At 44.4% G+C, this 24,535-nt stretch overlaps 4 protein-coding genes and 1 long non-coding RNA gene across 24 annotated transcripts in view; 2 read left to right on the top strand and 3 right to left on the bottom strand.

Annotated features, from left to right (window-relative positions):
* LOC125321503 overlaps nt 1–1,437 on the top strand; it is a 38,904-nt gene extending 37,467 nt beyond the window's left edge. Inside the window, exon 3 of the long non-coding RNA XR_007201562.1 lies at nt 182–1,437. This is a non-coding gene — a long non-coding RNA (uncharacterized LOC125321503). The remainder of the gene's footprint in view (nt 1–181) is intronic.
* Nucleotides 1–4,552, bottom strand: part of DLG2 (discs large MAGUK scaffold protein 2) — a 1,000,200-nt gene extending 995,648 nt beyond the window's left edge. For 10 of the 11 annotated variants that reach the window (XM_048294432.1, XM_048294434.1, XM_048294435.1 and 7 more), the window contains exons 1-2: nt 4,442–4,530; nt 2,687–3,767 (exon numbers count right to left, since the gene is read on the bottom strand). In XM_048294432.1, coding sequence (XP_048150389.1) covers nt 2,687–2,705 — 19 coding nt within the window. In that variant the 5' untranslated portion in view covers nt 2,706–3,767; nt 4,442–4,530. Of the gene's footprint in view, nt 1–2,686; nt 3,768–4,441 lie in introns of all 11 variants that reach the window. The other variant, XM_048294433.1, reaches the window with a different exon arrangement.
* Nucleotides 4,553–4,656: 104 nt separating this feature from the next.
* Nucleotides 4,657–10,317, top strand: LOC125321500 (transmembrane protein 126A-like). Of its 9 annotated transcripts, none has more exons than XM_048294473.1 (6): nt 4,657–4,746; nt 5,057–5,223; nt 6,565–6,689; nt 8,549–8,742; nt 9,349–9,463; nt 10,059–10,317. In XM_048294473.1, exons 3-6 carry the CDS (start codon nt 6,574–6,576, stop codon nt 10,261–10,263), a joined length of 630 nt encoding a protein of 209 aa, XP_048150430.1. In that variant the 5' UTR covers nt 4,657–4,746; nt 5,057–5,223; nt 6,565–6,573; the 3' UTR covers nt 10,264–10,317. The 9 variants fall into 9 exon arrangements, with proteins under 9 accessions (XP_048150430.1, XP_048150432.1, XP_048150431.1 ...); XM_048294475.1 differs by having other exon boundaries at nt 4,672–4,746; nt 5,062–5,223; XM_048294474.1 differs by having other exon boundaries at nt 4,682–4,785.
* Nucleotides 10,318–14,517: 4,200 nt separating this feature from the next.
* CREBZF (CREB/ATF bZIP transcription factor) lies at nt 14,518–18,659 on the bottom strand. Of its 2 annotated transcripts, XM_048294467.1 has the most exons (3): nt 17,632–18,659; nt 16,893–16,970; nt 14,518–15,559 (listed from the first exon to the last, which is right to left on the bottom strand). In XM_048294467.1, exons 1-2 carry the CDS (start codon nt 18,552–18,554, stop codon nt 16,922–16,924), a joined length of 972 nt encoding a protein of 323 aa, XP_048150424.1. In that variant the 5' UTR covers nt 18,555–18,659; the 3' UTR covers nt 14,518–15,559; nt 16,893–16,921. The 2 variants fall into 2 exon arrangements, 1 of the variants encoding a protein (XP_048150424.1); XR_007201559.1 differs by having other exon boundaries at nt 14,518–16,970; nt 17,550–18,656.
* A 2,389-nt stretch (nt 18,660–21,048) lies between these two features.
* On the bottom strand, nt 21,049–22,936 carry CCDC89 (coiled-coil domain containing 89). Its single transcript, XM_048295190.1, has one exon. It carries the CDS (start codon nt 22,636–22,638, stop codon nt 21,574–21,576), a length of 1,065 nt encoding a protein of 354 aa, XP_048151147.1. The 5' UTR covers nt 22,639–22,936; the 3' UTR covers nt 21,049–21,573.
* Nucleotides 22,937–24,535: the final 1,599 nt, after the last annotated feature.

Genomic DNA, 24,535 nt, shown 5'->3' with positions numbered 1-24,535 from the left:
ACTGAAGTGAGAAAACCAAAATCTTTTCACTCTAGCAAATCAGGCAAGGGAAACCAGGTACTGACACATGACCAGAACCAGAAGCAAGTCTTCTTTTTCCACATCCATAAGAAATTAAAGCTTCCTCTAAGTTATAAGATTTTTATTATTAAGCAAACTATTTTTTTTCCTAACTATACAGGCCTGGACTTTCAAAAGCAAGATGGCAGGCATCACACCAAGCAGCAAGGTAAAGTAGAAATCGGGTGCAAAGCCATGTGAAATTTGAAAACTGGTACTAGACGTGAGAGCTCTTTCAAAGGCAAATTCCCAAAATGCTTCAATTGTTCTTTAGAAAGACCCAGAACCTCCAGTGCCAAGGAAAGCAGTGCTTGGTAACAACTTCCAGTGATAAATATCAGTATGTTTTAAAGCTTGTTTTCACAGGTTTCTCTGTCTCCATACTGATTTTAGGAGAATATTTTAATCAAATCCAAAATAACAATGCAGAAAGAAGTGCTGACATGGAGAGAGATAATCCTGTCCTCAATGCTGATACTGAAATACATACTCCTGCACAGCCTACAAGAGAGTATCCCACTGAGATTTCTACAGATGGCCTGGATGGGAAGGACAGTAGACATGAACTCCCAAATACCTAAGACCAGAAAGGGAAAATAAGTTATCATCAGAAATACTAAACTAGTTAGATACAAACTGCTGTCAAAATCATAAAGCAAATAAATGGGGAAAAAAATAAAAAAAAAAGAATCCCTTCAATCTCCCTAATATTCCTAGGAGTAAGAGGGATTACTTGAAAAAACAGCCATCTTTTTAAAAAGGGTAGAATGTTTTGAGTTGCCAGCATGCTTTTAATTGCGTTTAGCAAGTTAAAGTCTATTGCACGAACTACACAAATTAAGTCCTTCAAAGTCACAATGAAGTTGCTGATTCGCCAACATTTTTAATCCTGCAATTTTATGCAGGATGCTTAACATGCCTAACATGCTTAAATACATTCTCAACAATACCCTTTTAATAATCAAATACATTCACACTGGCAACTTCAGTACACTGACTGACGTAACAGTTTGAAGTATTTCAACGGGCATATGTGTGTCTCTTGACTTTACATTTTAACATTGCCAAAACACACATCCCCACAACATGAAAGAAGAAAGTCAAGCCTTGGTGTACACTAAGACTGACCCAAACTGCCTGGAAACAAACAGGAAATCCACAGATTTTTAAGGCCAGAAGGGAATGCTGTGATTGCCAATCTCACTTCTGCACAAAGGAGCCAGTAAGATTTCACCCCAAAAATCCTGCAGCAAGTATTCGGAAACTGAGTAACAGCTGAACATCCGGCACAGAAACATCCTTAAGGTAAATCACCTAAATCAGGAGCAAAACTTAAATGATGAAAACTCTCCATTTTCCTTCTGTAAACAGGTAGGATACACAAGCCTCACCACTACATCAGGGTGACACTTTTGCAGCACAGCAGGAAGAATTACTAAGAACAAAACTCCTCCATACACATTTCCACCTTTACTACACATAACAGCAAGCGATTCCATGAATGACAATTCCATTAATTAAAATATTTCAGGTTTGAAGCTTCATTTCTACACTGTCATGTTTTAACGTACAATCACAAAATCCCATTTATTGTTTTTTTCATGAAAATAATTCTAGCAATCGGCGTGGTTTATCGTTATTTACATAGTAAACGTTAACTCATAACTAATGAAGGGTTATTCCTACAAGGAAGAGAACCCAAAGTCATGTCCACTACATCCTCTTTTCTGTTTGTAACATTCACTTTTTGCCCCTTCCCCCATATTTTGTATCATCAGATCCAGGGATATATCAGATCCCGGGACATCTGGATAGATGAGCTGAATAAAAAAAGGTTCACATGACCCTTATTCTATTAGCATATTCAGAAACTTTAAATCGCTGTCCAATTTGCAAGAAACCAGAAATAACCTAAGGTCTGTGAGTGTTTTCAGAGTAGGAATTTGCCTCCATATGCTTCCCAATTGTTGTTTGAAAGCTGGAAGCCACATTTTCCAAAGCTGCAAACACAAACTGGAGGTGAGAAGAGGCCAAATGTAAGGCTGTTTGTCTTTTCTTAAATGCTGCCATAGTACAGCCATAAAGACAGTAGTTTTATATTGTACTAAAGCATGGAAATTCAGGCTAATTAAAATCACATTTGAAAAAAGAAAACCCCCACTCAAATCATCTTCAAAACACAGCTCTCATAACTTGTTTTTAAAATTAGCCTTGAAACTTTGTTATTTATTTATGCTGCTACTGATAGCTGATGTTTATCCACCAAACATGTCACGATAGATAATAGATTAAACTATGGTTTTAGAATTTATTAGTGTTTGTAAGAGAGGCTTCTCACAAAATTAAATATCAAGCTTTTCTTGTGGTGTCTGTTCAAAATCTCAGATGGCTGATCTTTACAAAAAAACTATTTGAGGCCAAATTGGACATAAGTCTTAAAACACAGCATAAAATTACTTCTAAAAATTATTATTGTAAGTGCACAGATTTCTCTCCCATTTTCAATGCAAAAGAAAAAATTATTTCCATTCCCCATTAAAGCATTTTTAATTTGATATCGTTAAGTACTAGAAATCAACAATCTAACACAATGAAGACGCAATATGAATGAAGCTTCATAGCCCACCTTTCTTCTTGACTGGCATTCTTCTTCCTACTTCTCTGAATCTGGTTGCAAGCACTTATTTACAGGTACTAACGAAGTACTACTGGAACACTCTGCAAGGTCAGGAACTGACTAGCTATTGCAGAACACTCTTACAGTTCAGTTAGGAAATGCAGCTTCAATCTTCATTTCTATGAATACTTGCTGTTCCCTTGGATTGGGCTTCCGATGCTCTCCACAAATAAAAAAAAAAGGGGGGAGGGGGGTGGAAGAAGCTTTTTGATTCTTTTTTAAGAGATGCTTTCAATTTCTTTAAAATATATTTGACTCTATAAAAATACAAGAGCAAACATTCCTTGGCAATATAAAACCTTATTATAACTCCTCTTCTGGCAGCAAAATTTCAAAATTAAAAGATTTTATGCAATACAATTAAGGCACAGTCCATCTCTAGGCAGCTGTCTTAATACTCCACCTGTACATGCTCAAAAACATATTATTTGCAGGACAAAAACGCCCAAGTAATCCAAATAAGCAGGAAGACAAAAACAATCCAAAGTGCCTCTTTAAGTTCTTTCACTTCTTGAATTAATTTTGCTAGCTATGTATTAGGTGACTACACAGCAGACTGAAAAGATCCCTTTTTCCTCACCAGACAAGAGCCTTCAAATATCACCCTCTTACCCAACAGAAGTCACTGGGCAGACACTTTCATTTTTATTATCTGCAAGCCACCCAGACTTACGGTCTTTAATGTCCCTCTGATCCTCCCATGTATTAAAAGAGAGGATTGAAAACGAGGAAAGCAATCCCTTGACCTGGAATTATTAAAGTGACAGTGCTGCTCACTGGGCACTTGGGCAAAGCAGATTGCTTTATACTGGAGTCATTTACTTCATGCCATTCCTTCCCTTGCCAAGCAGCAGCCACCTCGTGAAAGAGGAATAAGGAGAGTTAGGAGAAGAGCTTCACAAAAGGTTCATTTTCAGAGATAATGAAGTATTAATGAAATAAAAAGCAAGCCATGAGATCAGTCCGGAGTTCCCCACTCAGAAGCGCAGCTGGTTGGCTTCAGTATCAGCCTCTCTCTCTCCCCCTTTTTCTGGAAAAACAAAAAGAGAAACAGAAACGGGATAGATTTTCTTCATCTACCTCGTTAAGGAAAAGTCTGAGAAAGGCGGACAAGCTCCGAATGCTTCCCTTCCCCGCGTGAACGAGGAGCTGCGATGCACATGACAGGGCTTTGCTGTGCATCGTCTTCTCTGGGAGATGGGAACTGCGCTGGTGAAGGGGGCGGCTCTGCTTTGCTCGCTAATGTTCACAGTTGGGATCTGTTCGTCCCCGCATCCCGCGGGCAGGGACTCAGGGGCTGTCTCCCCTCATCCCCTCCCCGCTCCCCCGGTTCCCTCGAACCCAAAGGGGTCTGCCTGCTGCTTTCTGAGGCGAAACGAGACACAGAGGGCTGGCTGGGTGGCTGGGGAACTGGGATGGGGTGCAGGTGAACTGGAGGAGCCACGCTGGGATTAAGGAAAAGGACAATTCCCCCTACGGTTGCTGAGGGACAGGAGAGAGGCAGGAGCTGAGGGGATGAGGGAGGGCTTGGAGGTGGGGCGAAGCGAGATACAGCCGGGGCGAGGGGCGCTCGAAAGGGGCGGGACGGGGAGGGAGCACAAAGGAGCCGGAGGCGAGGGAAGGGGGCAGCGGGCGTTGCGGGGGCTGAGGGGGCGAGCGGGAGGGAAAGGGGCGCGGGTTGAGGGGAGGGGGTCAGCGGGTTACCCCGAGGACTGGGCCTCCCCGCACCGAAGGGGGAGTCCCCGCGTCCCGGCCGCCGGTGCAGAGTCCAGACTCAGCCCCGCCGCCATCGAGGAGCCGCCGCCGCCATCCGCCGCCCCGGCAACCAGCGCCGGGCGCCGCCCGCCGGCCCGCGGCCAATCGGCGGCCGCCATGCTGGGTTGGCGGCCAACGGCCCAATCAGAGGCGGCCTCTGAAGGCACTGGGTCATGTGAGCTGGCAAGATGGCGGCGCCCACGATGAGGGCGTGAGGTGGAAGGAGCCATACTGTAGGCGGCGGGAGAGGCTCGGTGAGGGCGGTGGGGCCGTGTCCGCCCGTACGGCTCAAGGTCGGAGCCTGAGCCCGGCGGGGACGCCGGGAGGGTCAGTGCGGTACGGGGACGGCGAGTGGTAGTGATGGGGTTTGAAGGGAGGGGTTGAACCCCAATTTCCTGGCGTGAGGGTTCTGACCTGAGCCGGGCCCCGGGGTTTTGGGAGGACTCCCTCTGCCTCCAGCGGCGCGCAAGGCTCAGGGAGAGACGTGTGTACAAGTTGTGTGCAAGGCTCAGGGAGAGTGGGGTGGTTACAGATCCGTGACGTGCTGTGTGTGGGACCCCAAAGTACAGGTTTGGGGACCCTCCTCAGGCGGCCTGAAGCGATCCTGGTGACATCCTGCCTGCTTGTCCTGCTTTCTCCGCCCCTGCATCCTGCCTAGCCCGAACCGAAGCAGGCACAGTTCCATAGGTAGGACTTAGGACACAGCCTTCACGCCATAAAAGCAACTTAAGGTAAGTATGATTGGCAAAGTAAGTCTGGGAGAATTTCCTCTGCAGTGAAACGTGTAGGGAAAAAAGCATTTGAATCACTAAATTCCAGGTGTAATCAAGAGCTGTTGTCCAGGGCTGACCTCAGCTGGCCACCGAGATACTCTTACCGCTTTCTGCCCCCCTCAACAGGACAAGGAGAAGGGATGAATAAAAGCTCGGGGGTTGTGGTAAGGACAGGGAATCACTCACCGATTACCATTACAGTCAAAACAGTAAACTTAGGGGAAATATATTGTCAGTCAAATCAGAGTAGGGTAATGAGAAATAAAGCCAAATCCTTAAAGCACCTTCCCTTCGCCCCGCCCTTCACTCCTGTTTTTCTTTATGTCCTCCCCCCTTTCAAAAGTGCAGGCAGACAGGGAATGGGGGTTGTAGTGAGTTCATCGCGTGTTGTCTCAACCACTCTTCCTCCTTGCACTCTTTTTCTTCCCCAGGCTGTGGTCCCTCCCATGGGAGACAGTTCTCCACAAATTTCAACAGGAGTCCTTCCCACAGGCTGCAGTTCTCTATGAACTCCTCTGGTGTGGATCCCTTCCACAGGGGTCAGTCCTTCAGTAGCAGTGGCTGTCCCAGTGTGGGTCTCCCATGGGCTCACAGGCTCCTGCCAGGAACCCACTCCAGCACAGGCCTCTCACTGGGTCACAGCCTCCTTCAGGCATCCACCTTCTCTGGCATGAGATCCTCCAGGGGCTGCAGATGGGTCTCTGCTCCCCCATGGACCTCCAAGGGCTTGCAGGGGCACAGCTGCCTCACCCACAGACTTCAGGGGAATCTCAGCTCCAGTGCCTGGAGCACCTCCTGCCTCTCCTTGTGCATTGACCTTGGTGTCTGCAGGGCTGTTCCTCTCACATGTTCTCATTCCTCTTTTCCAGCCACTGTTGTGCAGCAGTTTTTACCCCTTCTTAACTTACCACACACACTACCACTGTAGTGGTTGGGCTTAAACTTGGCCAGCAGCAGGTCTATCTTGGAGCTGGCTGGAACAGACTCTGTTGGACATGGGGGAGGCTCCTGGCATCTCAGAAGCCACCCTTGCATCCCCCCTGCTACCAAAACCTTGCCACACAAACCTTCTGCAATTGTATGCTTTCTAATTTATGTCTACAAAGTATGGATTTATTTGGTTGGATTTTTTCTTACAGTTCTATTTGACAGTTAAGTCAATTTAAACCTGGAGTATTGCCATGCAAAATAGGAAATGCATTTGTGATTCATAGTGGCAAAGAGTCTAAATGTTTATTTGAGTCATACTGGGGCTATGTAACTTTGATTATATTTGTTTATTTTTTCCTTATGATCCAGGACTTCAAGATGACAGGAAGAGAGTTTCTTGAACTAGATTCTCCACAGCAAAGACTAATTTTGGAAAGATTTAAACGGATGGAAATCATACAAAAGATGTTCAATGAGCTTCCTAAAGCAGATCAGTAAGTGCTGGTAAAATAAATGAAGATAAGTGCATCAAACATTTCAAGTCTTAGAGGCTTTTCTTTTTCCTTACTCTTGTACTACAAGTTTTCCTTACAGTTACAAAATTAGTTAATTGTGAAGATGCTTGTGAAGATGCAGAACAGAAAACTTGTTCTATGTTTTTTCAGTATGGCTATTTCAGTGTTGTTCTGGTCCTGCTGAGCTGGTTTCTGGTATGTGCTCCCCAGTGCTTAGGGTTCTTGGATGGCTGGTCAGCCCTGACTGGCCCTGAGCATTCTCACAGTCCTGTGTTAGAGCTGATAAATTTTCTAGGAAACTGAAATGTGATTCTGCTGGAGTCATCTTGTGTCCAGCAGGGCTGGCCTGGGGCCAGAACTGAGTGAGCATCAACCTGCTGGTTTCTGCATTTCATTCTGCACCGCTCCCTGCTTCAGGAAGGCGAGACTAAGGTATCCAGGTGGTGGTGGAGGAGTCAGCTGGAGTCCTGCAGGCTCACCAGCGGGGTTCTGTGCAGCACAAAGCCAGCTAAATGCCTTCTGGGCATCACAAATGACCTTTTTGGTTTGTGATACTGCATGTCACTGCAAAACCTTACTGGACCTGAGCTGGTTCTGTTCGGAGCCATTTGCATGTGTGTATCAGCTTGGATAAATTTTTTAGAAATAAGAATAATCAGAAGCTTATGTATATTTTTTTTAATAGGACTAAATTGCGGGCTAAACAAACTGCTGGTAGTAACACAGGGCCTCCTCACACAGGTGAGAAGCAAAAGGCTGCAACTTCGTGTAGGATATACCGCCGTCATGTTCAGCCCAAAAAACTCCTCCTTCCAGGAGAGCAGGGGAGTAAGATACCTCAGTAGTGATGTGGTAATGTCTGGGTAGAAATTGTGCACTTAGGCACTGCTGGAAACTGTGGATTTGGGGCCTTGGAAAGAAGTTGCTGCCAGTCCCTGGCAGGACTTACAGCTTGTATAGCCAGAGGGGAGCTTGCTGATGTCTGGAAAGGAAGAGCAAGCATGCTGCAGTCCAGCTGAGAGTTCCTGTTTACCCAAGCACTTGTTTTTAACACTAGGGAGCTCAAACAAACCCAAACCCCAACCCTTACATCCTCCTTTTCTTTCCTTTCATTCAGTGCAGCAGTTCTGTACCTCACTAAACTAAGTAGATTCTGCTAGTCCTGGGTACATTAATTTGCTCTGGTTTGGATACTCAAATATGCTGCTAAAATTTTAATCTTGGTCCTCCATATTTATGGGCATGCTTGCCTGCATTTCACTGCCTGTGATTGTATTTTCCTATTCAAAACAAGAAATAGGTGGTGTCCTTGATGTCTGACATTTTTAGTGTTTTAAGTTTTGCAAGATTATCAAGTACACCTCTGAAGTCTATTCTGTATGATTTTTTTTCAGTGCTTAACATTACTGGAAACATTAAAATGTAGAAGAATTATAAGTAGATTGACTATTTAAAATTATTTAAAATTATGTATTTTATTGCATATATATTTCTTAATTTCTTTTCAGAAAACATTACTATTAGAAACATGCTTATTAGGAGAGCTTGAATGAAGTTTTCATTAACTGTAATAACTGGGAAAAAAAATTGTAGCAATGGCTTCTCAATCTTTCTGTCACTTCACTCTTGAAGTGTGTGTAAACATGTTGCTGTGTACACATGTAACAAAGGATGCTGCACGGGTTGCTTTTGAAAGCAATTACTCTCCAGTTTGCACCAGTGAGAGATTTATGTCTCTTATCCCTTGCTGCAGGATTTTCAGAAGAGAATTGTAGTGTTGACTAAACTAAACTTTTTTACAGTTCTCAATTGCTGAAACGACTTTCCTTCTTTCACAGGAACCTTTGTAATCATGGAAAATACTTCCTAGCAGCAAATTCAAGCTTATGTGGCTTAGCAGCAAATAATTTCTTCAGGAGCATCCTACATGTCAGAAAGGCTTTCTTGGTGTCCGCTATGCCAATGGCTGTTATTCCATTTCTTTCAACAGCAGCAGTTTATGAAGTTTTTGTGCATGACCCTTTATTTTCAGGTAAAAACCTCTTTATTCCTTTTTTTTAATTATTTGTTGAAAGGGCTTTCCTTTCTGTACGCAGTGTAACACTAGAGGAGCTTTTCCTCCCTGCAGAAGAGTGCTCTTAAACTGTTGTGGTCTTAAAAAACCTGTTTTTAAAGCAGAGTTTGAAAAACAGAATGCATTGGACAGCAGTGAGTGGAGTGGGACAGGAGATACATATGTTTATATATATTTCTAAAAAAATTTGTTACACATTACTTATTTTTAGCACTTTTCACTCAAAGTCATGTAAAAGTGACTGCAACAAAGCTGTTCAATTTCCCCCCATCTGTACAATTTCATTTGAAGGTCAGCTTTAGAAGGATAAATTCCTTATGAGTTGGAATGGGAGTGATTGGTTTTGGTTTTGTTACGGTTTTTGTTTTGGGGGTGTTTTTGTTGTTGTTTTGGGTTTTTGTTGTTGTTCTTTTTTAAAAGAGTCCTCCTTTATAATTTTTTGCATACCCGTACAGCTTGGCAGTTTCTGTCCAGAGCCTGTTTTCAGGTTCTTGCAAGCAGCTTATAAATTGATGTGGTGGAGCATGTGTGGATATTGGCAGTGAAATATTGTTTGCCACGCAGGTCAGCTGAACTGTGAGGTCTGTGCTGTGATCAGAGGAGGATTAGTAGGTGCTGTTGTGGGTGGTCTCTATCCCATTTTCTTGGCTATCCCCTTGAATGCAAGCCTTGCAGCCAGGTATGTCTTACTAACCTGCAATGATTGAAATGTATTTATGGGTTAAATCTCCAGTTCTTAGTGTAAATTCTGTGGGTGTTTAGTCTGTGCACACCTGTCTTCTTGTAGACATTTAGTACATGGAAAGAGATTTGCATTAAGGTCATCTAATTACAAAGTGAATTTTGTACGAGCTATACCAAAGTGAAATAAGATCTGCAAAGTGATCTATTGGGAAGCCTTTGTGTTTAGCAGGAACCTTACAAGTCTCCCAGGGTGTGCCTGCCTGTGTGCAGTGGTGGCTGCCATCCTGCCACCACTGAAGGTGGCTGGACAGCCAAGAGACCTCAATGACCCTGGGCAGTGCCCAGCAGCCAAAGTCCCTGGAAGGTGTCATTCTGTGTAGTTCAGAGCACAGCAAGGGCAGGGCAAGGTTTGGTGAGACCCAGGATGTGGTCGGGATGTTTTAACGCATTTATCCAGAGAGCTCAGTACCACCAAGCAAATTTAACTTAGGAGAAGGAGGAGAAAATTACTATCTACATAAATATTTATGTTAAATCTTGACACTTGCATGGAAAAAAAGTAAGTTTCTACTACGGTTTTTGTTGTTTAGGTACATGTCAACCCCCTTGCCAGGGAAAGAAAATCTGTTACGCTACTGGCTCACAACTGCTCAGCCTGTCTTTAGAAAGATGAGTCTGGGTATACTGGTACAGGCTTTGACTGGATTATACCTTGCCACTAAACAGCACGGAATATATATCAAAATGCTGCTGCAGATGAACACTAGCAGGGATCCTGAAGAGCTACCTGAATGAAGTAAAGCAACTTTTCAATTGCCTTGGATAAGTAACCGTAATAAACAAGGAAAATAAGTGTTGCTTGCTGTCTCTTTTTAATAGAAAAAGTCTCTGCACTGGCATTTTTTGTTTTGAACTTAAATGCAGGTTAAACTTTTCATTATGCCCAGTTTCGTGTGTACACCTGAATAACAGACAGGTATGTTTCTTTGGAAATGGGAGGCAAGAAACGATTTATAAAGTGCCTGCTTAGTGTTTGGCTCTAAGGTGATGCTACATCTCTTAGAAGCTGTAAAAAATGGGTATTTTTGAAAAAATGGGGTTTTTTTCCTTCATAATCAAACCATAGAGATTAAAAAAAAAAAAAAAAACAAAAGGAGGAAGATCAAGGCAAGGTTTTACTAGAGATTCCTCAAAATATGAGTATTTTTTTTCCCTGTTCTCCATTCTGCTACCAAAAACTTCTGTCCCAAGATTACCCCTTTTAGACTGTTAGAAGGGTCACACTGTACACTGTAGAGAACACTTTTATCACAGAGCAGTCAGGAGTGCTAATCATGTCAGGCTTCCCAGCATATCAAAAAAACAGCCTTTGGCTTTGTAACCATTTTGCCTTGAAATTAGTCTTTTCCTGAAGGATGGGACTGTGGTGAGAGGCCTCCAAGGGCCAGTGCCATTACCGGGATATCTCAGCTACTTCTACGATCAGTGGTCCAGGGTACTGCATTTATGAGTCAGGTGTGCCTTCACATTAGTGGCTCTATGTTCTAGAGCCATATAAATTGCCAGCTCTCCTACTGCATGAGGTGTCTTCAGTGTATTCTGCAGTGTGAGAGCTGAATCATGAATTCTTCTACAGAAGCAATCCTCTCAATGTGATGTATGGTCTTAACCCCCTGTAGGTGGGGGTTGGCCTCTTCTCCCAGACAACAAGTGCCAGGACAAGAGGAAATGGCCTCAAACTGTGCCAGGGAGTTTCAGATTGAACATAGGAGGAATTTCTTTACAGAAGGGGTTGTTAAGCATTGGAATGGACTGCCCAGGAGGTGGCGGGAGTCACCATCCTTGGAGGTGTTCAAGAAACTGCTGGATGTGGCACTTGGTGCCACACTCCAGTTGAGAATTTGGTGATGAATCAAAGGTTGGACTTGATGATCCTGGGGATCTTTTCCAACCTAAATGATTCTGTAACTGTAAAAGCTGTACAGTTACTGGTCAACAGTCATGTACACTTCAATATAGTTCTAGCATGCCCTGAGATGCACGTGGAAATATTTATTAATGAGAATTAAAAATTCAGCATTGAGACCTTTAGTTGAAGGGAGTTAAAATTTATGCTGTAACGCTGATGAAAAATACATTGAAGGAGTTTCATCATCTTTATTTACCTTTTCCTTAAAAATGGGTTGTTACAGTAGGAAGATCACACATTCTTTCTCCATAGCCAGGAGTAGCAGCCTGATTTGTACAGGGAAGCAGCAATACAGACTCCCTGTTGTTGTTAGGTAGAGATCATTTAGTTTTCCTTGGGAAAGCATGGGAACACCATGTGACACAGCAATAGTTCCTCAAAGTATTGCTGTGTCACATGGTGTTCCCATCCTGATCTGCACCCAAACAGCTTGGCCTTACCTTCATCACCCTGACTGGAGATTCTCATGGAGCAAGTATTTTACATGACAGTGAATTGTCTTATCTCCGGAAGCCATCAGACTTTAACCAACAGAACCACTTACCTGTGATAATAAAAACATAAAATAAAGGTGTTATTGTGCAATAGTATCTTGAAGAATGACAATGACTGGCTCAGTGATTATTGTAAGTGTTTAACATAGTTAAAATACTGTAAACAGATTGCAGTGCTTTTTAAAGGGTGAGATTCAAAAGGATCTTATCTTCCATGTACTACTTTCATTTTGGTATAAATTGAAGTGATAATTATCCTCAGTCACCAAAATGCATGTTATGGTCTGAGCTGGACAAACCACATCCTTTTAGATACTAATTTCTTAAAGTGAAAGGTGAAGATTCTATATTAAAAAAAAGTTACATTCCTCAACATTTTTAGGAAGCTGCAAAGATTGATAGTTGTTTCCAGCATCACTGATGAACACACAAAGAGCAAACATGTATTTTACGTGTTCAGCACCAGTCACATCAAAGGTCAACTGAACACTCCTGAGACTGGAGAGGTGGGATATTATGAACCAGGAAACTTTTCAGTTACACCCTCTGTACTTCTCCTTTAACTACCGAGGGGGAAAAGTGTTCTCAGAATTAAAGTCTGAAATTGTTTCAGAATTCCACAGGACAGCAAGATACTAGCCCAGTTCTAGCATGCATGCGTGTGGAGGAGTGTCTGCGCAGGAATCTGGGAACACTCCTCCGTTCCCTGTTTCATACACAGGGTACAACCTACTTCCTACAACCCCCAAGAAGTAAAAGGAGGAACTTTTACCAGTCCTTGGCCTCTGACAACTGTAATAAATTCCCCACAAACACTGAGTGAGAACAGGTTTTAGTTGGATCCTTTCTTCCACCATTGTAGTAGAAACAAGCCAGGCACAGGCTACACATATCCCAGAGAAAGGGCTTTAGGCTACTCCAAGTCTGAACTACTGCTAAAAGAATGCAAAGAATGACTACAGATAAGAGCCAACAGACATACTGAAAAAGCACCACTTTTATCTTCTAGATGTTCCATTTTAAATGCTGTCTCAACATTACAATCCATTCTATGGCTCCTGCAAATGACACCCTCATCCTCCTGGTACATGTTCGAGTCCTGCTCTTGGCATCCTCCTGCTAATGAGCACAGGCAGTTATTTCTCCACATCTGCATATCCACTTAAATTGGGTGGAAAACTGTAGAATCAGCAGCTGGTAATGTGCAATTTTTGCACAAGGTGTTCTTTGAACAGAGTCCATTTGAACAGCTCCCATACCTAACATATCCTTCACGCATTTTCCAGTGTAACTAATAGGAAATACAGCCCTATAACCAGAATATTGCTGATTCCAGCAGAAAACCTCCTTAACTACAAACTCTAGAAAACACAGCATTTGAAAAATCAGTAAATACAAAAGGCCTTTGTGTTTTGCCAAAGATCCCTGTGTTTCACAGGGAAAACAGATTACAATTTTGACAAATGGCATGAGAAATCTGATTATCTGGAAGTACCAAGAGATGCCAAGTGTTGGAACATGGTTCCCTGCATTTCCTTTGATATCATCTCTCCAGGCAGCTACAGATTACAGAAGCACCGATGTGTTTTTAACTCTTAGGTGCTGAAAGCTCTTCAGAGGAAAGAGAAGTTAATTTAGAATGCCACCACGAATCACAGCACCAGAATCGAATTCCAAAGGACTAAAGGAGAACTGAGCATGAAATTCTTTCTTATTTAAATGCTAAATAGTCTTCAAGTGACTCTGTGGGAAAAAAATGGTAAATGCAGCTAACATAGCTGTGCAGCTGAACACTGGCAGCACTTGGTTCTGTGGTATGTACAATTTACCAAACACAAGTCTCAGTGCTGAACAGGGTATTTCCTACAACTAGAGGCCAAAAAGGCAGAGCGTGCCAGTATGTTTTCGTATTTTTATGCAGGGATTTTGTGAAATGTTCCTTCTTATCAAGCTGCAGACCACTTTAACTAGAATCCCCTCGTGCTAGAAAGCAAGTGCACTATTTTAAACTGTCCTCTACAAATAAAGCATTTAAGATGAACAGAAGTTTAAACATACAGTACATGGCTCACTCCGGAGCATTGAAATGTCGTCCTTTCAGCACTGTCAACCCTTTTGTTTTTAACACTCACTCCAGTGTTTAGTGTGGAAATAACAATTTGATCAAAGATAAAAATTCAGCATGTAATTAACCAGTCATGAAACTTCAGAGCCTAAAAATAGAACAGAAAGGAGGAAAATGCCAATAGACCACAGAAGGGTTTATGTAAGTATTTTACTCCTCCATGGTATATTGATCAAACGTATCCATATTAATAAAAAATTAAGAACAACTGTGAAATACAAGAAGTGCTGATTCTCAGAAGTTTCAAGGAATAACACCTTCATGTTTTCCTCACCACAAAATTACCTTTAAAGACAGATGAACAAGAACATTTCTCCTGCATACCCTGATCCATTTTCTCTTGTTTTCCAGTTGATGACCCAGAGATAGCAGCAACAACATTTTCCCGTTTTCCCATTTTGTTTAATGAACCAAGACATTAATGATCAGAAAAAGTTGAAAAAACATTTGAGCCCATAAACTGAAAGATCAACAAGTCTGATTTTATTATGATATTGTATTCTTATCTGAATGGCACATAATTACAAAGAAACATTTACAATATATTTTCAAGTATTAAGTTATGTCATTTCAAGGCTTTCACTTCAAAAAGCTACATTAATAATACACCATACAGATAGTACAGTCGGTTAGAGTTTCAAATAACTTCCTCCCCTCTATTTGGTTTAAATATGATTCAGTAGGCACTAGAAATGCCTGCAGCCACTGACTTTCTTGGGACTTGACCTTGCTCTTGTACCACAATACATCATTTTGCATGTCAGAAAATCAGCTGCTCTCAGACACAGCCACAGGTCGTGTCATGACAAGAGCATTGTGCAGGTTCACAGCAGAGGCCAGAAGAACTGTCCCTGACCCTGCCATTCAGCAGTGATTCGACAAGAAAAAATGCATATTTAAATTAACTTAAAAAACACTCCTACACTGAAGTAACCGTAAAAATGCCACTGGAACATCCCATAATCGCTACATTAGTGTTTCTCTTTTTCTCAAGCACGTTGAACTGCAAAATAAAGCATGCTCATGAAATCTGAGCTAGGCAGGTTGAGATTAGGTTAAATCTAAATTATTTCCATTTTGCATATCAGTCAGTGCAGGTCCTGGTGGTTAACTCTGACGCCTGTGCGCTGGTATAACCCATCAGTTACAGCAGAGTTACCCAAGTTAAGACTGAAACTGAACAGCCCTGTTGATGCCACCACAGAGGTGTAAGGTCACACATATCCCACTAAGTCTCTTTTGTGCTGGCAATATCCCCTGAACAGATGGAATTCTGCATACAGTGGAGTAAAACCTGTTTGATATAGAATATTGCCTTGTAAAAAAAAATCATCTTGGATAACAGTAAATAATCCCAGCATTCAACTTTTTTTTTTTTTAACCAAAGACAGCAAAAGCCCTGTTACCTCTTTATTCTCATTTCTTATACTACCTTTTAAAATAAAGCAGGAAATGTGGCCAGCAGCTGGTCCCGTCTCTTCTGCCCCAACACAGCTGAATCCACTTTAGCATAAAGAAAAACAAGGATGCTAAATACACATATACTTTATCACACAGTGATGTTTCACAAAGAAAAATCAAACTCATGATGAACACGTGACAGGGTCTAGCACCAATAAAGCAAATGACTGGGAGAAAATGCTTTCACCTACTTAGCCTTAAACACAAAATTTAAGGCTTTAAGACACAAGACTTCAGAAACACTAAATAGCATCTTTTTTTTTTTAAGAAGTTAATAAATGAAACTGTTTTAGAAAGTATTCTTTGTGAAACCTCACTTTACATATTATCATTTTCACAATCCTTCTTCCCCCAACTGACATACATTTAAACAACTTAAACATTATAATACAACTGAAAAAAGAACCCACTCATCTTCTGTGATTGGGAGAAACACTGACTAGTACAAGAAAACACACACTGTTTGTCAAACTATTTTTCCTCCTATCTCAGGAGCAATTATGGAGCATTTTTCAAATCATTAGCCTCAAGATACATATTTGCTCATCTCCAAACTGTGCTTAATTATATCAGGTTATAGATTTCTGGATACTCTAAGAGGCTAAATTAAGAACTCTACAGTAGAATTAAGCACATGCGTATACATGCAATATTTTTAAAATTTAAAGCTACTCTGAAGTAACATAGGAACTTCAGTGTGCATGGGCACAGAGATTTGCTTATGGGAAGGTAATGAGTTACTTGGATGTACTGATTCTTCAAACCTAACTCTCGTTAGAGGTCCATGCAAGAGTGACTCCTCTATAGAGATTTAACCAGTGCTCAGGTTCTGTTTCATCAGGTCAAACTGCATCATGAATTAGAGCAAGCTAGAGAAGGGCTTTTGAAAGGTACTGTGCATCCCTAACACTACACAGCATTTTAAACCAACAGGTCACAAATTCCTTCTTTTCATTCAAAAAGCAATTTACTTAAGACTTTTGGGACAGTCCCCTGTATTAAAAGGCTATAAATGTCACGTCCCCCTTATTAGCATATTTTCCCTTTTCAGCTCATCAGATATGCGGTTTAATAGGAAATTTCTATTTCAAGTGGCATGAGCATTTTTTTTTTAAATTCAAAACTACCTCCTGCATTGGTTGCTATGTAGCTACTATGTAGCCAGTGTATTTGTTACAAAAACGAAAAGAGGAAAACAGCTAATGAGAGATGTGATTGTAACCTCTACTATTAGTTGTCATCCAGAGCTAGAAACATTTTGGCAGAGTAGGCCAAGGACCAGAGAAATAATTTTCTGAACCAGTCATTTACAAGAGACTGGGATAAGCAAAGCAAGCTGTCTGATACCACATTATGGGAATATATTGATCCTTACCAGGTTGCGAGGTGGAAAACGACTGTTCTTTAACCCCTACACAACGGAGCCTGGCAGGGCAACCACCTAAAAGAGAAACTGTCAGAGAGGTTTTAATAGTAATGTATAACTGAGATGCAGTACAATTTTATATGCATGCTTTCTTTTGCCGATCACTACTATTTTCTTAAGTCTGTCCAGTGACGATGTCATAATGGAGTTTGTGTTTGGTTTTCTAAGCAAGCATTTTCGGCTCCTCAGGATAAGAAGGCTAGACATTATCTGACTCAAGACCGGGTAGTCAGCATTATCTTTACTGCGAAGTGGAGCCGAGCACACCTTCATGCATCAGGTCGGCATGATCTTTTCACCCAAGTGCTGCGAACGGGCTCTGGCGGCACCTCCGCGTGTGCACCACGCGCGTGTCAGTCTGCACGACCACTGTCGCACTGCTGCACACAGCTCTGCGCGACTCCCATCGCCAAACAGGCTCACACCACTACCGTCCACACGCCAGATTTACAGGACCTTGAACCAAGGCCATCGTCTGGCTCCCAACGTGCCGTTCGAGAGAATTTTTTTGTTAACCCTGGCCACTTAAGTAAGCGCCAGGTTCCCCTCCTTTGCATCTCCCCAATACCACCCCATCACCACTGTATGGATTCTTTTCCTCCGCACCATCGCCTGCTTCCTCCGCCGCGACGCGAGGCCCTTAGGGGTGAGAACCCCACGAGTACTTGCAGCAGGTACTTGACCCTACATTTTGAAGGAGGCCGCTGCCCGCCGAGCACAGATGGAGCAGAACTCCACCGACACCTGATCCCGGTCCACGTGCAGGCAGATCCCGCCGGGGGCCGCCCACTCCTCCTCCGTCTCAGTCACCACCGCCGCCTCCTCCAGGCCGCGGGGCCGGGAGCTGGGCAGGGCGTAGTCGTGGTCGCTGCTCTCGCCGGCGGGCTGGAGGTGCTGGTGGCGGGGGCTGCCCGTGTCCCTGAAGAGGCTGGTGCTGAGCTGTAGCCCGCCGGCGCGGGTCCCGGCCAGGCGGCTCAGGAGCTGCCCCAGCGCGCTCTGGTTCGCCAGCACAGCCCGCAGGTAGCTGCTCTCCCGCTCCAGCTCTCGCAGGCGGCGGCTCAGGCCACGGTTGCGGTCCCGCAGCTGCCGGTTCTCGGCAGCCAGGCCCTGCAGGCGGCTTTCCAGCCCCAGCACATACTGCTTCTTCTTCAGCCGGTTCAATCGCGCCGCCGCCGCCGCCTTCAGCCGACTCCCGGCCCCGCCGCTCCTCCGCCCGGGCGCCGCCGGCCGCGGGCCCTGGCCCGGCGAGGGCAGCGGTTCCGGGTCCCCACAGAAGCAGCCGCTCAGCTCCGCGTCCAGGTCCCAGTCCGGCCGGGCTGCCTCCAGCAGGTCTCCCAGCTCCAGCCCCGGGAACCAGTCCTCTTGCTCCCACACTTCCAGCGGGCTGCCGGGCGCCTCGGCCTCCTTCTCCTGCCGCCGGGGCTCCGAGGCGCCCGGGGGCTCCCGCCGCGGCGGCGGCTGCGGTTTGGGCCGCGCGGGGCCCGGGTCCCCTTCCCCGCCGCCATCCCGCCCTCTCGGGGCCTGTCCCGCTCCGGCCAGCGGCCAGACGGCGCCCGAGGGGCTGGCCCCGCCGGCCGAGGCCGCCAGCAGCTGCGTGAGGCTGTGGCGCATGGCGGGAGCGGCAGAAGGGCCCGGCGGGACGGGACGGAGCCGGAGGGGAGCGGGCGGCGCGAGGCTGCGGCCCGGCGCTCCCGCCGCGGGGCCTGTCGGGAAGCGGTGCGGGGGGGGCGGGAGGGTGGAAGCGCCTCTCGAGTGCGCCCGCGCGCGGGAAAGCGGCGTCTGGGAATGTGGGAAGGGGGCAACTGTTACCGAATGCGGAATAGGTAAACATTTTCTTGGGAGAGCATGTCGTTTGATCTTTGTATCTTTTCAAGCCTAATCAACGAGAAGGGAGATTTAATCCGTGAAACAGAGAACAGCCAACAAGCTCTAAGGGATCTCCAGGTGTTAGAGAGACAAATTAATTGTCAGCAGAATTGGCTTGTTAAGGTTTAGGGTTCCACATGTTTCAGTGATCTCAGACCTAGGGGGAGGCTGACATAGCTTGGGAAGAAGGATGTACCACTGATAGTGGACACAAAGAATGCAGAATTTACAGGCCACAAGGACATCTGGCAGAACTCCCAAGATAAGGGAGAAACTAATAAACCCAACTCGGGAACTGTGTTAAATCAGCTCTGACTGGGTAAAATAGAATTCCAGCACGGGGAGATCCCAACCACCAACTCACAGACCACCCACCCCAAAAAAGAGAAAGATTGATCATGCAGACTACTTAGCATGAGAGGCGAGTGAATCATTAACCGATAGAATACTAATTAATGAGTGAACCAGGTAACTCGTAGCTTGTAACACCAATTCCCTTGTTTGCGAAAATGTATAAATAGTAAAATGTTTTGATAATTGGTTTGTTTGATTTGTGGAATACCACCAAGCATGCAGGCTTGTGCAACTCTGAAATAAATAATCAATGTCTCTCTCACATGTGTAATTATTGGCTTGTTGTACACCAGGTAACAAATAGGATTTTTGTGGACAGCAGGGTGACTGGTGTGGGAGGGTGGGGGTGTGAGGGGAGACGTGTGTGGTTGGGGTGATGAGAGGTGTGTAGGAAATGTGGGTGTACAGGAGGGGTGGGTGTGTGTGATGGGGGGGTGAAGGAAGAAATGGGGCCAGTGACAGGGGTACGTGTGAGGGAGTAGGGGTGAAGATCTCCCACATAAAGACATTGCCAAGGGGTGGGAAGGGGGATGTCCCTGAGGAGTGTAGAAGTTGGGGTCTTTCCCACCAGACCCTGTGGCTGGGGCTGGGCCAGAGGCTTGTGGGGCTGTTCTGTCACACAGCGAGTGGGTGTCCTCTGCCCAGATTTAGAGCGCTTAGGCACCTGGTTCCAGGGTCTCTTGCAGTGATCAGAGGGATAATGGTGCTCCTCCTTCCTCAGACTAAGGGCATAGTGTGTAACGTGAGGCAGTTGGCATTTACACTGTAGCTGCCAGCATTGAGATTAACTAAATGTGCATGTGGGCTGTGCACGTCGGAGTATGGCAGTATGGTTAAAAGGTAGGAGAATGTGGTCCATAAAACACATATGTAATGACACTTGGAGGAGCCAGGATCAGAAGAAATGCTGTGGTTCATCACACAGCAGATAGCAGAGCAATACTTCTCACCTGGCTTTGCATGGGCTCAAGGACAGTCCAGAGAAGTTTGGAAGACAAGGCTGCTGGCAGCTGCTGCTTATGTAGAGTCAGAATCACAGAATCAGAGAATGGTTTGGGTTGAAAGGGACCCTAAAAATCACCTAGTTCCAACCCCCCTGCCTTGAGCAGGTAAACCTTTCACTAGACCAGGTTGCTCAGAGCCCCATCAACCTCACACTGAACACTTCCAGGAATGGGGCACATCCACAGCTCCTCTGGGAAACCTGTGTGAGAGCCAGAAACCACATATGGTCAAGCCAGTCCTTGAGATGAACTGGTCACTGGCCTCCAGACCTGCTGCTTCCGGTCATTTCTGTAAATGAGCTCTGCAGATACCAAGTTTGGCAACATGCTGTGGCTTGTACATGCTCAGAACCAAGAGATACTCAATCCGTTATCTAAATTCTTGAGTCATCCCAAGGCATATGCATGTGGCAAAGAACTTGGGGTACTCTGGAGGCAGCTGCCTACAGCCCAGGTGGGGAATGCTGTTTGGATCATCATGGTGGTTGTTTTATTGGGGTTTTTCTTGTTGGAGACTTAAACAGCAGGAGGTGAAACTCAGCAGCAAAAAATTTCCTTCTTGCCTAGGCGACAGGCAAGAGAGAGTGGAAGGTCTCTGTATCCCACAGTGCTGACAGGAAAGATTTTTCTTTTTGTCAAAAACTGCCTGACATGCACAAAATGGAAGAGTGTATCACTAATATTTCTCTGCAGAAAACAACTAAAAACAAGAAAAAAACCCTGGTGGAACATCCAGAACATCATCCTGTTCCAAATATTATTAAAATCACCCAAGACTTGACAACTTATTCTGAGCTGAATGGGGATATAAGTAATGCTATGGCCTTAAATAAGGTTTAAATGACTGCAGAAATCTATAAGACTGCTAGAAAATGATAAACAGTATTTTGCTTGAGCATCAGCTGTTGTATGATACTATTGGATTACCTGTTAAGTTCCTGAATTTAGAGAATTGCAGAGACATTGCAAGGTAGGATTTCTTTCTTGGAGCCTCAGAGCCTCTTAACGTGTCCATCCTCTGTTGAACTTCAAAGTGGAATCAAATACAAAAGGCTAAGGGTTTGAGCTTGTAGCCATCTTGAAAAATAAATTGGTTTTAACAATAAGAAAATGAAAACCTATGATTCAGCAGAGGTTAGCACTAAATAAATCAAATTCATATTTTATGTTTTCCACTCTAATCATTCATGTCACAGGTTTGACTGGTTCAATGATCCATGTTCAGATTTAAGAGTGTAGTGATTTACTTTCATGAAAGTGTAATGACAAAAAGGCTACAGAACTGTCCTTGGAGTAGGGTTTAAGCTGGCCAGGACTGTATAAAGAAATGATGATCCCATGGAAAGGAATAAAATGCAGTGGTATGTTACCATAGAGGCACCTGTAGTGAGGGGAGCAAACTGCAGTTATGCAACAAAGTGACGGAGTTTGACATTCGGAGCTCTCTCTTTGGTCAGCAAATCCATACTGTGCTTTCCGTAAGCATCGAACCGCAGCAAGAGGTCATTGTATGCCTGCTTGCTGCATTCTAGCTGTCCTTGGAGCTCTCGAACCTTCAGATCTTTGTCAACTGCTGCTGCCTCTTTTTTGAGGCACCTTCCTGCTCTCTTCATGGCTTCTTCCACAGTCTCCAGCTTCTCCTCCAGCTTCTGGATCACCTGTTCTTTATCTTGCAGAGCTTTGCCCCTCTCCATAGCCAGGTTCAGTAGCTGCTCTTTCTCTTCATGTGCCCTCTCCAGCTTGGTTTGCAGCTCGCTGCCCTGAGCCCTCTGCTGACTTTCTGCCTGCTCAGCCCTTGCAGCAGCTTGTTGGTTCCTCTCCTGTAGGAGTTGAAGCTGCTTCTTTAGTGAATCCACCTCTCGGGCATAGGCACCTGCTTGCTGGCTCTGAGCTTCCAGCAGCTCCTTCTCTCGCTCCTGGGCTCTGTGACTCTCATAAGCATATTTCTCCTGCAAAGAGCATAACTGCTGCGAGAGCTTCCTGGCCTGGGCAGCCAGCCGGAGCACTTCATCTTCCTTCTCCCTCACAGCCTGGCTGAAGAGTGCTTCCCTGTCTTGCCACAGGCGCCTGTTCTCCTCCCACAGCTGCATGTGCCGTTTCTTGTGTTCATTTTTGAACTGGATCATCTTTTCATGGTTTTTGGCCAGATCCATGAAGCGCTCCTCCAAATTCTGAATACGCTGGGTCTGAGTTTTAATTTTCACAGCATCCTCTGCCCTCAGTTTCTCCAGCTCCATATTGAGCTGCTCCAGGTCTCTGCAGCGTTCATGTGTGTCACCCTCTTTCTTCTTCAGCATAGAGATAAGATGATGATGATGCTGTTCTAGGTGTGAAAGCAGCAGTGCCTCCTCACTCCTCTCCTTAGAGCTCTCACAGAGTTCCTCCAGGCCTTTTGTCAGATCTTCCATGTCTTTGCCTGTCTCTAGATCACCTGTGGAGTTGGTCATCCCTGCTCCTGTCTCCTGAGCCATGGAGCCTGTCTCATGTAAAGACAAGACAAAATTGTATACTGGCTGCTTCTGTTAGTGACACTCAGCATAACTAAACAGTGCCCAGTGGTTGTGTGGCCAACACTGCTGCCATAAGCTGGAAGTCCAGAGAAACTGATGTGGGTGAACAGGGCCTCCCAAAACCAATGTCAGCCAGCAGCCTCACAGGCCTGCTGCTCTCTCCCTCCTCTGGTTCAGTCAGGCAGACTGAGACTCAAGGATGCCAGACTCTGTGAGCAAAAGCAAAGAATGTGGGCTTAGTATTTATGCAAGCCTATTCAATTGCTGATGACTAGCTTTGCTAATTATTCGTTCTCAGGGCACTGCTGTTGTAGCTACAAGAACTACTATTATATTTAGGTAAAAAGCTTGTAAGTGATAAAGCTGTAAATAATTCCTTACGCAATCCTTTTCCTCCGCCTTTATTTTCTCCTACAGCTCTGTATTGTAACTGAAAATAAAACACAGAGGGTTACGTCAAACTTCTAATTGATTTACAAGATTTCTATGATAGTACATTGCTTGTTAAAAATAACTGAATAGCCTGATGCCATGCTTAGAGATTTATGAATCAAATAAAAGATCTATGCAATGTTAATAATTAGTGAATACCCTGTGATACAAAGCCTCTGTGCCTGAAAAAACAGTTCCTCATCTGAGTTTTCACACTGATCTGCTGGATTATTTTAGGCATGTAATTTTAAAAATCTGGTTCTTCATGTGAAAATAAGGAAAGCATTTATATTACATATGCAGCAAATGATTGTTAGTGCTGAATCACAAAGCATGCTACCCAGACATTTGAAAAATTAGCCTACAGCTCATCTACAAGTTTTTCATTTGGATGCAGACCTGAAACAGACATGAAACAGAATGCTGATAATCAGGTTTTGTGAATTCCTGAGTTTTGACTGGAGGTAAAGATAGGATGTGGGAAGGAGCCAGCTTAAAGTAAGGATGAAAGAGAATGTACAACAAAAATGAATAAACACCTGTGGAGCACGAAGAATTTCAGAGCTGTGTAGTAGCGACTGCAGTTCAGACACCAGCTCCACCTCTGCTGTCCTGCACTCACTGCTGTTGCTACCTTAGATCCTCTGCAAATGATGGAGCAGAGGGGGAAGGACTGAAAGGTTCAGGCCATCCAGTGGAAATAAAATGAAGAGCAGGGCTTAAGAAGAGGAACTATTTTCTTACCAGGTGTTTTCTTTCTCCTGTCTGTTTGTTGTCTCTCCTATTGTGAGGTTCTGTTTCCATAGAGGTAAGATGCTGAATCCAGTCATCCCAGAGCTCATGACCTCATCCAAGCTGGTTGGAGCCAGTCCAGCCCCACCAGGGTGGCTGAAAGAGCTGGCAATGTTTCTTAGCAAACAAACATTGCTGACATTCTCAAAAGAATGCAGATTTGGAAAAGGAAAGAGAATTTCCACAAGCTTGAAGAACTCCTCATTCTCGGCTTATGCCCTGCACATGCCAGAGGAGATCAGAGTAGCAGACTCTGACCTCAGAACATGCTGAAGGTCCATGGAAAATAAAGATACACCTTGCCCTGAGCAACTTACTACTTTATTCAGCAGCTAATAAAAGTCTGGCAGATAGGATAGGGAAGGGAAAAATAAGTGCAACTGGAAGAAAAAAAACTCAGTGCAGATTTTGCTGAATCCTCTGGAAAAGGATACAAAGGAGAAATAAGAGAGTGCTATGGGTAACAGACATGAAGCAGACAAGAGAAAGAGGGAACAGTACGCATTTCAAAATGGGTAAAATCAAAGCAATGGGAGTTGCTGCACCAGCTCAAGGTTTGCAGCCTTACTTGCAGAGATGGGAGGTTTCTGAACACAGAGCACAAAAGGAGAACTGGGACTTTGAAGCCTGGTTT

This window comes from Corvus hawaiiensis, chromosome 2 (assembly GCF_020740725.1).
Source record: "Corvus hawaiiensis isolate bCorHaw1 chromosome 2, bCorHaw1.pri.cur, whole genome shotgun sequence".
In the NCBI taxonomy this organism is placed as follows: Eukaryota; Metazoa; Chordata; class Aves; order Passeriformes; family Corvidae; genus Corvus; species Corvus hawaiiensis.
Note: the sequence above shows the minus strand (reverse complement) of the source record. Positions and strands in the feature narration are given on the sequence as shown.

Bases quoted from the DNA above. Each gene is read 5' to 3' on its own strand.
- LOC125321500 (XM_048294473.1), top strand. From the start codon at position 6,574: ATGACAGGAAGAGAGTTTCTTGAACTAGATTCTCCACAGCAAAGACTA. The intron at 6,690-8,548 runs GTAAGTGCTGGT...CTTCTTTCACAG, and splicing joins GAGCTTCCTAAAGCAGATCA to GAACCTTTGTAATCATGGAA. The intron at 9,464-10,058 runs GTATGTCTTACT...TTTGTTGTTTAG, and splicing joins AATGCAAGCCTTGCAGCCAG to GTACATGTCAACCCCCTTGC.
- CREBZF (XM_048294467.1), bottom strand. From the start codon at position 18,554: ATGCGCCACAGCCTCACGCAGCTGCTGGCGGCCTCGGCCGGCGGGGCC. The intron at 16,971-17,631 runs GTAGGGTCAAGT...CCTCTCTGACAG, and splicing joins GCAGCGGCCTCCTTCAAAAT to TTTCTCTTTTAGGTGGTTGC.
- CCDC89 (XM_048295190.1), bottom strand. From the start codon at position 22,638: ATGGCTCAGGAGACAGGAGCAGGGATGACCAACTCCACAGGTGATCTA.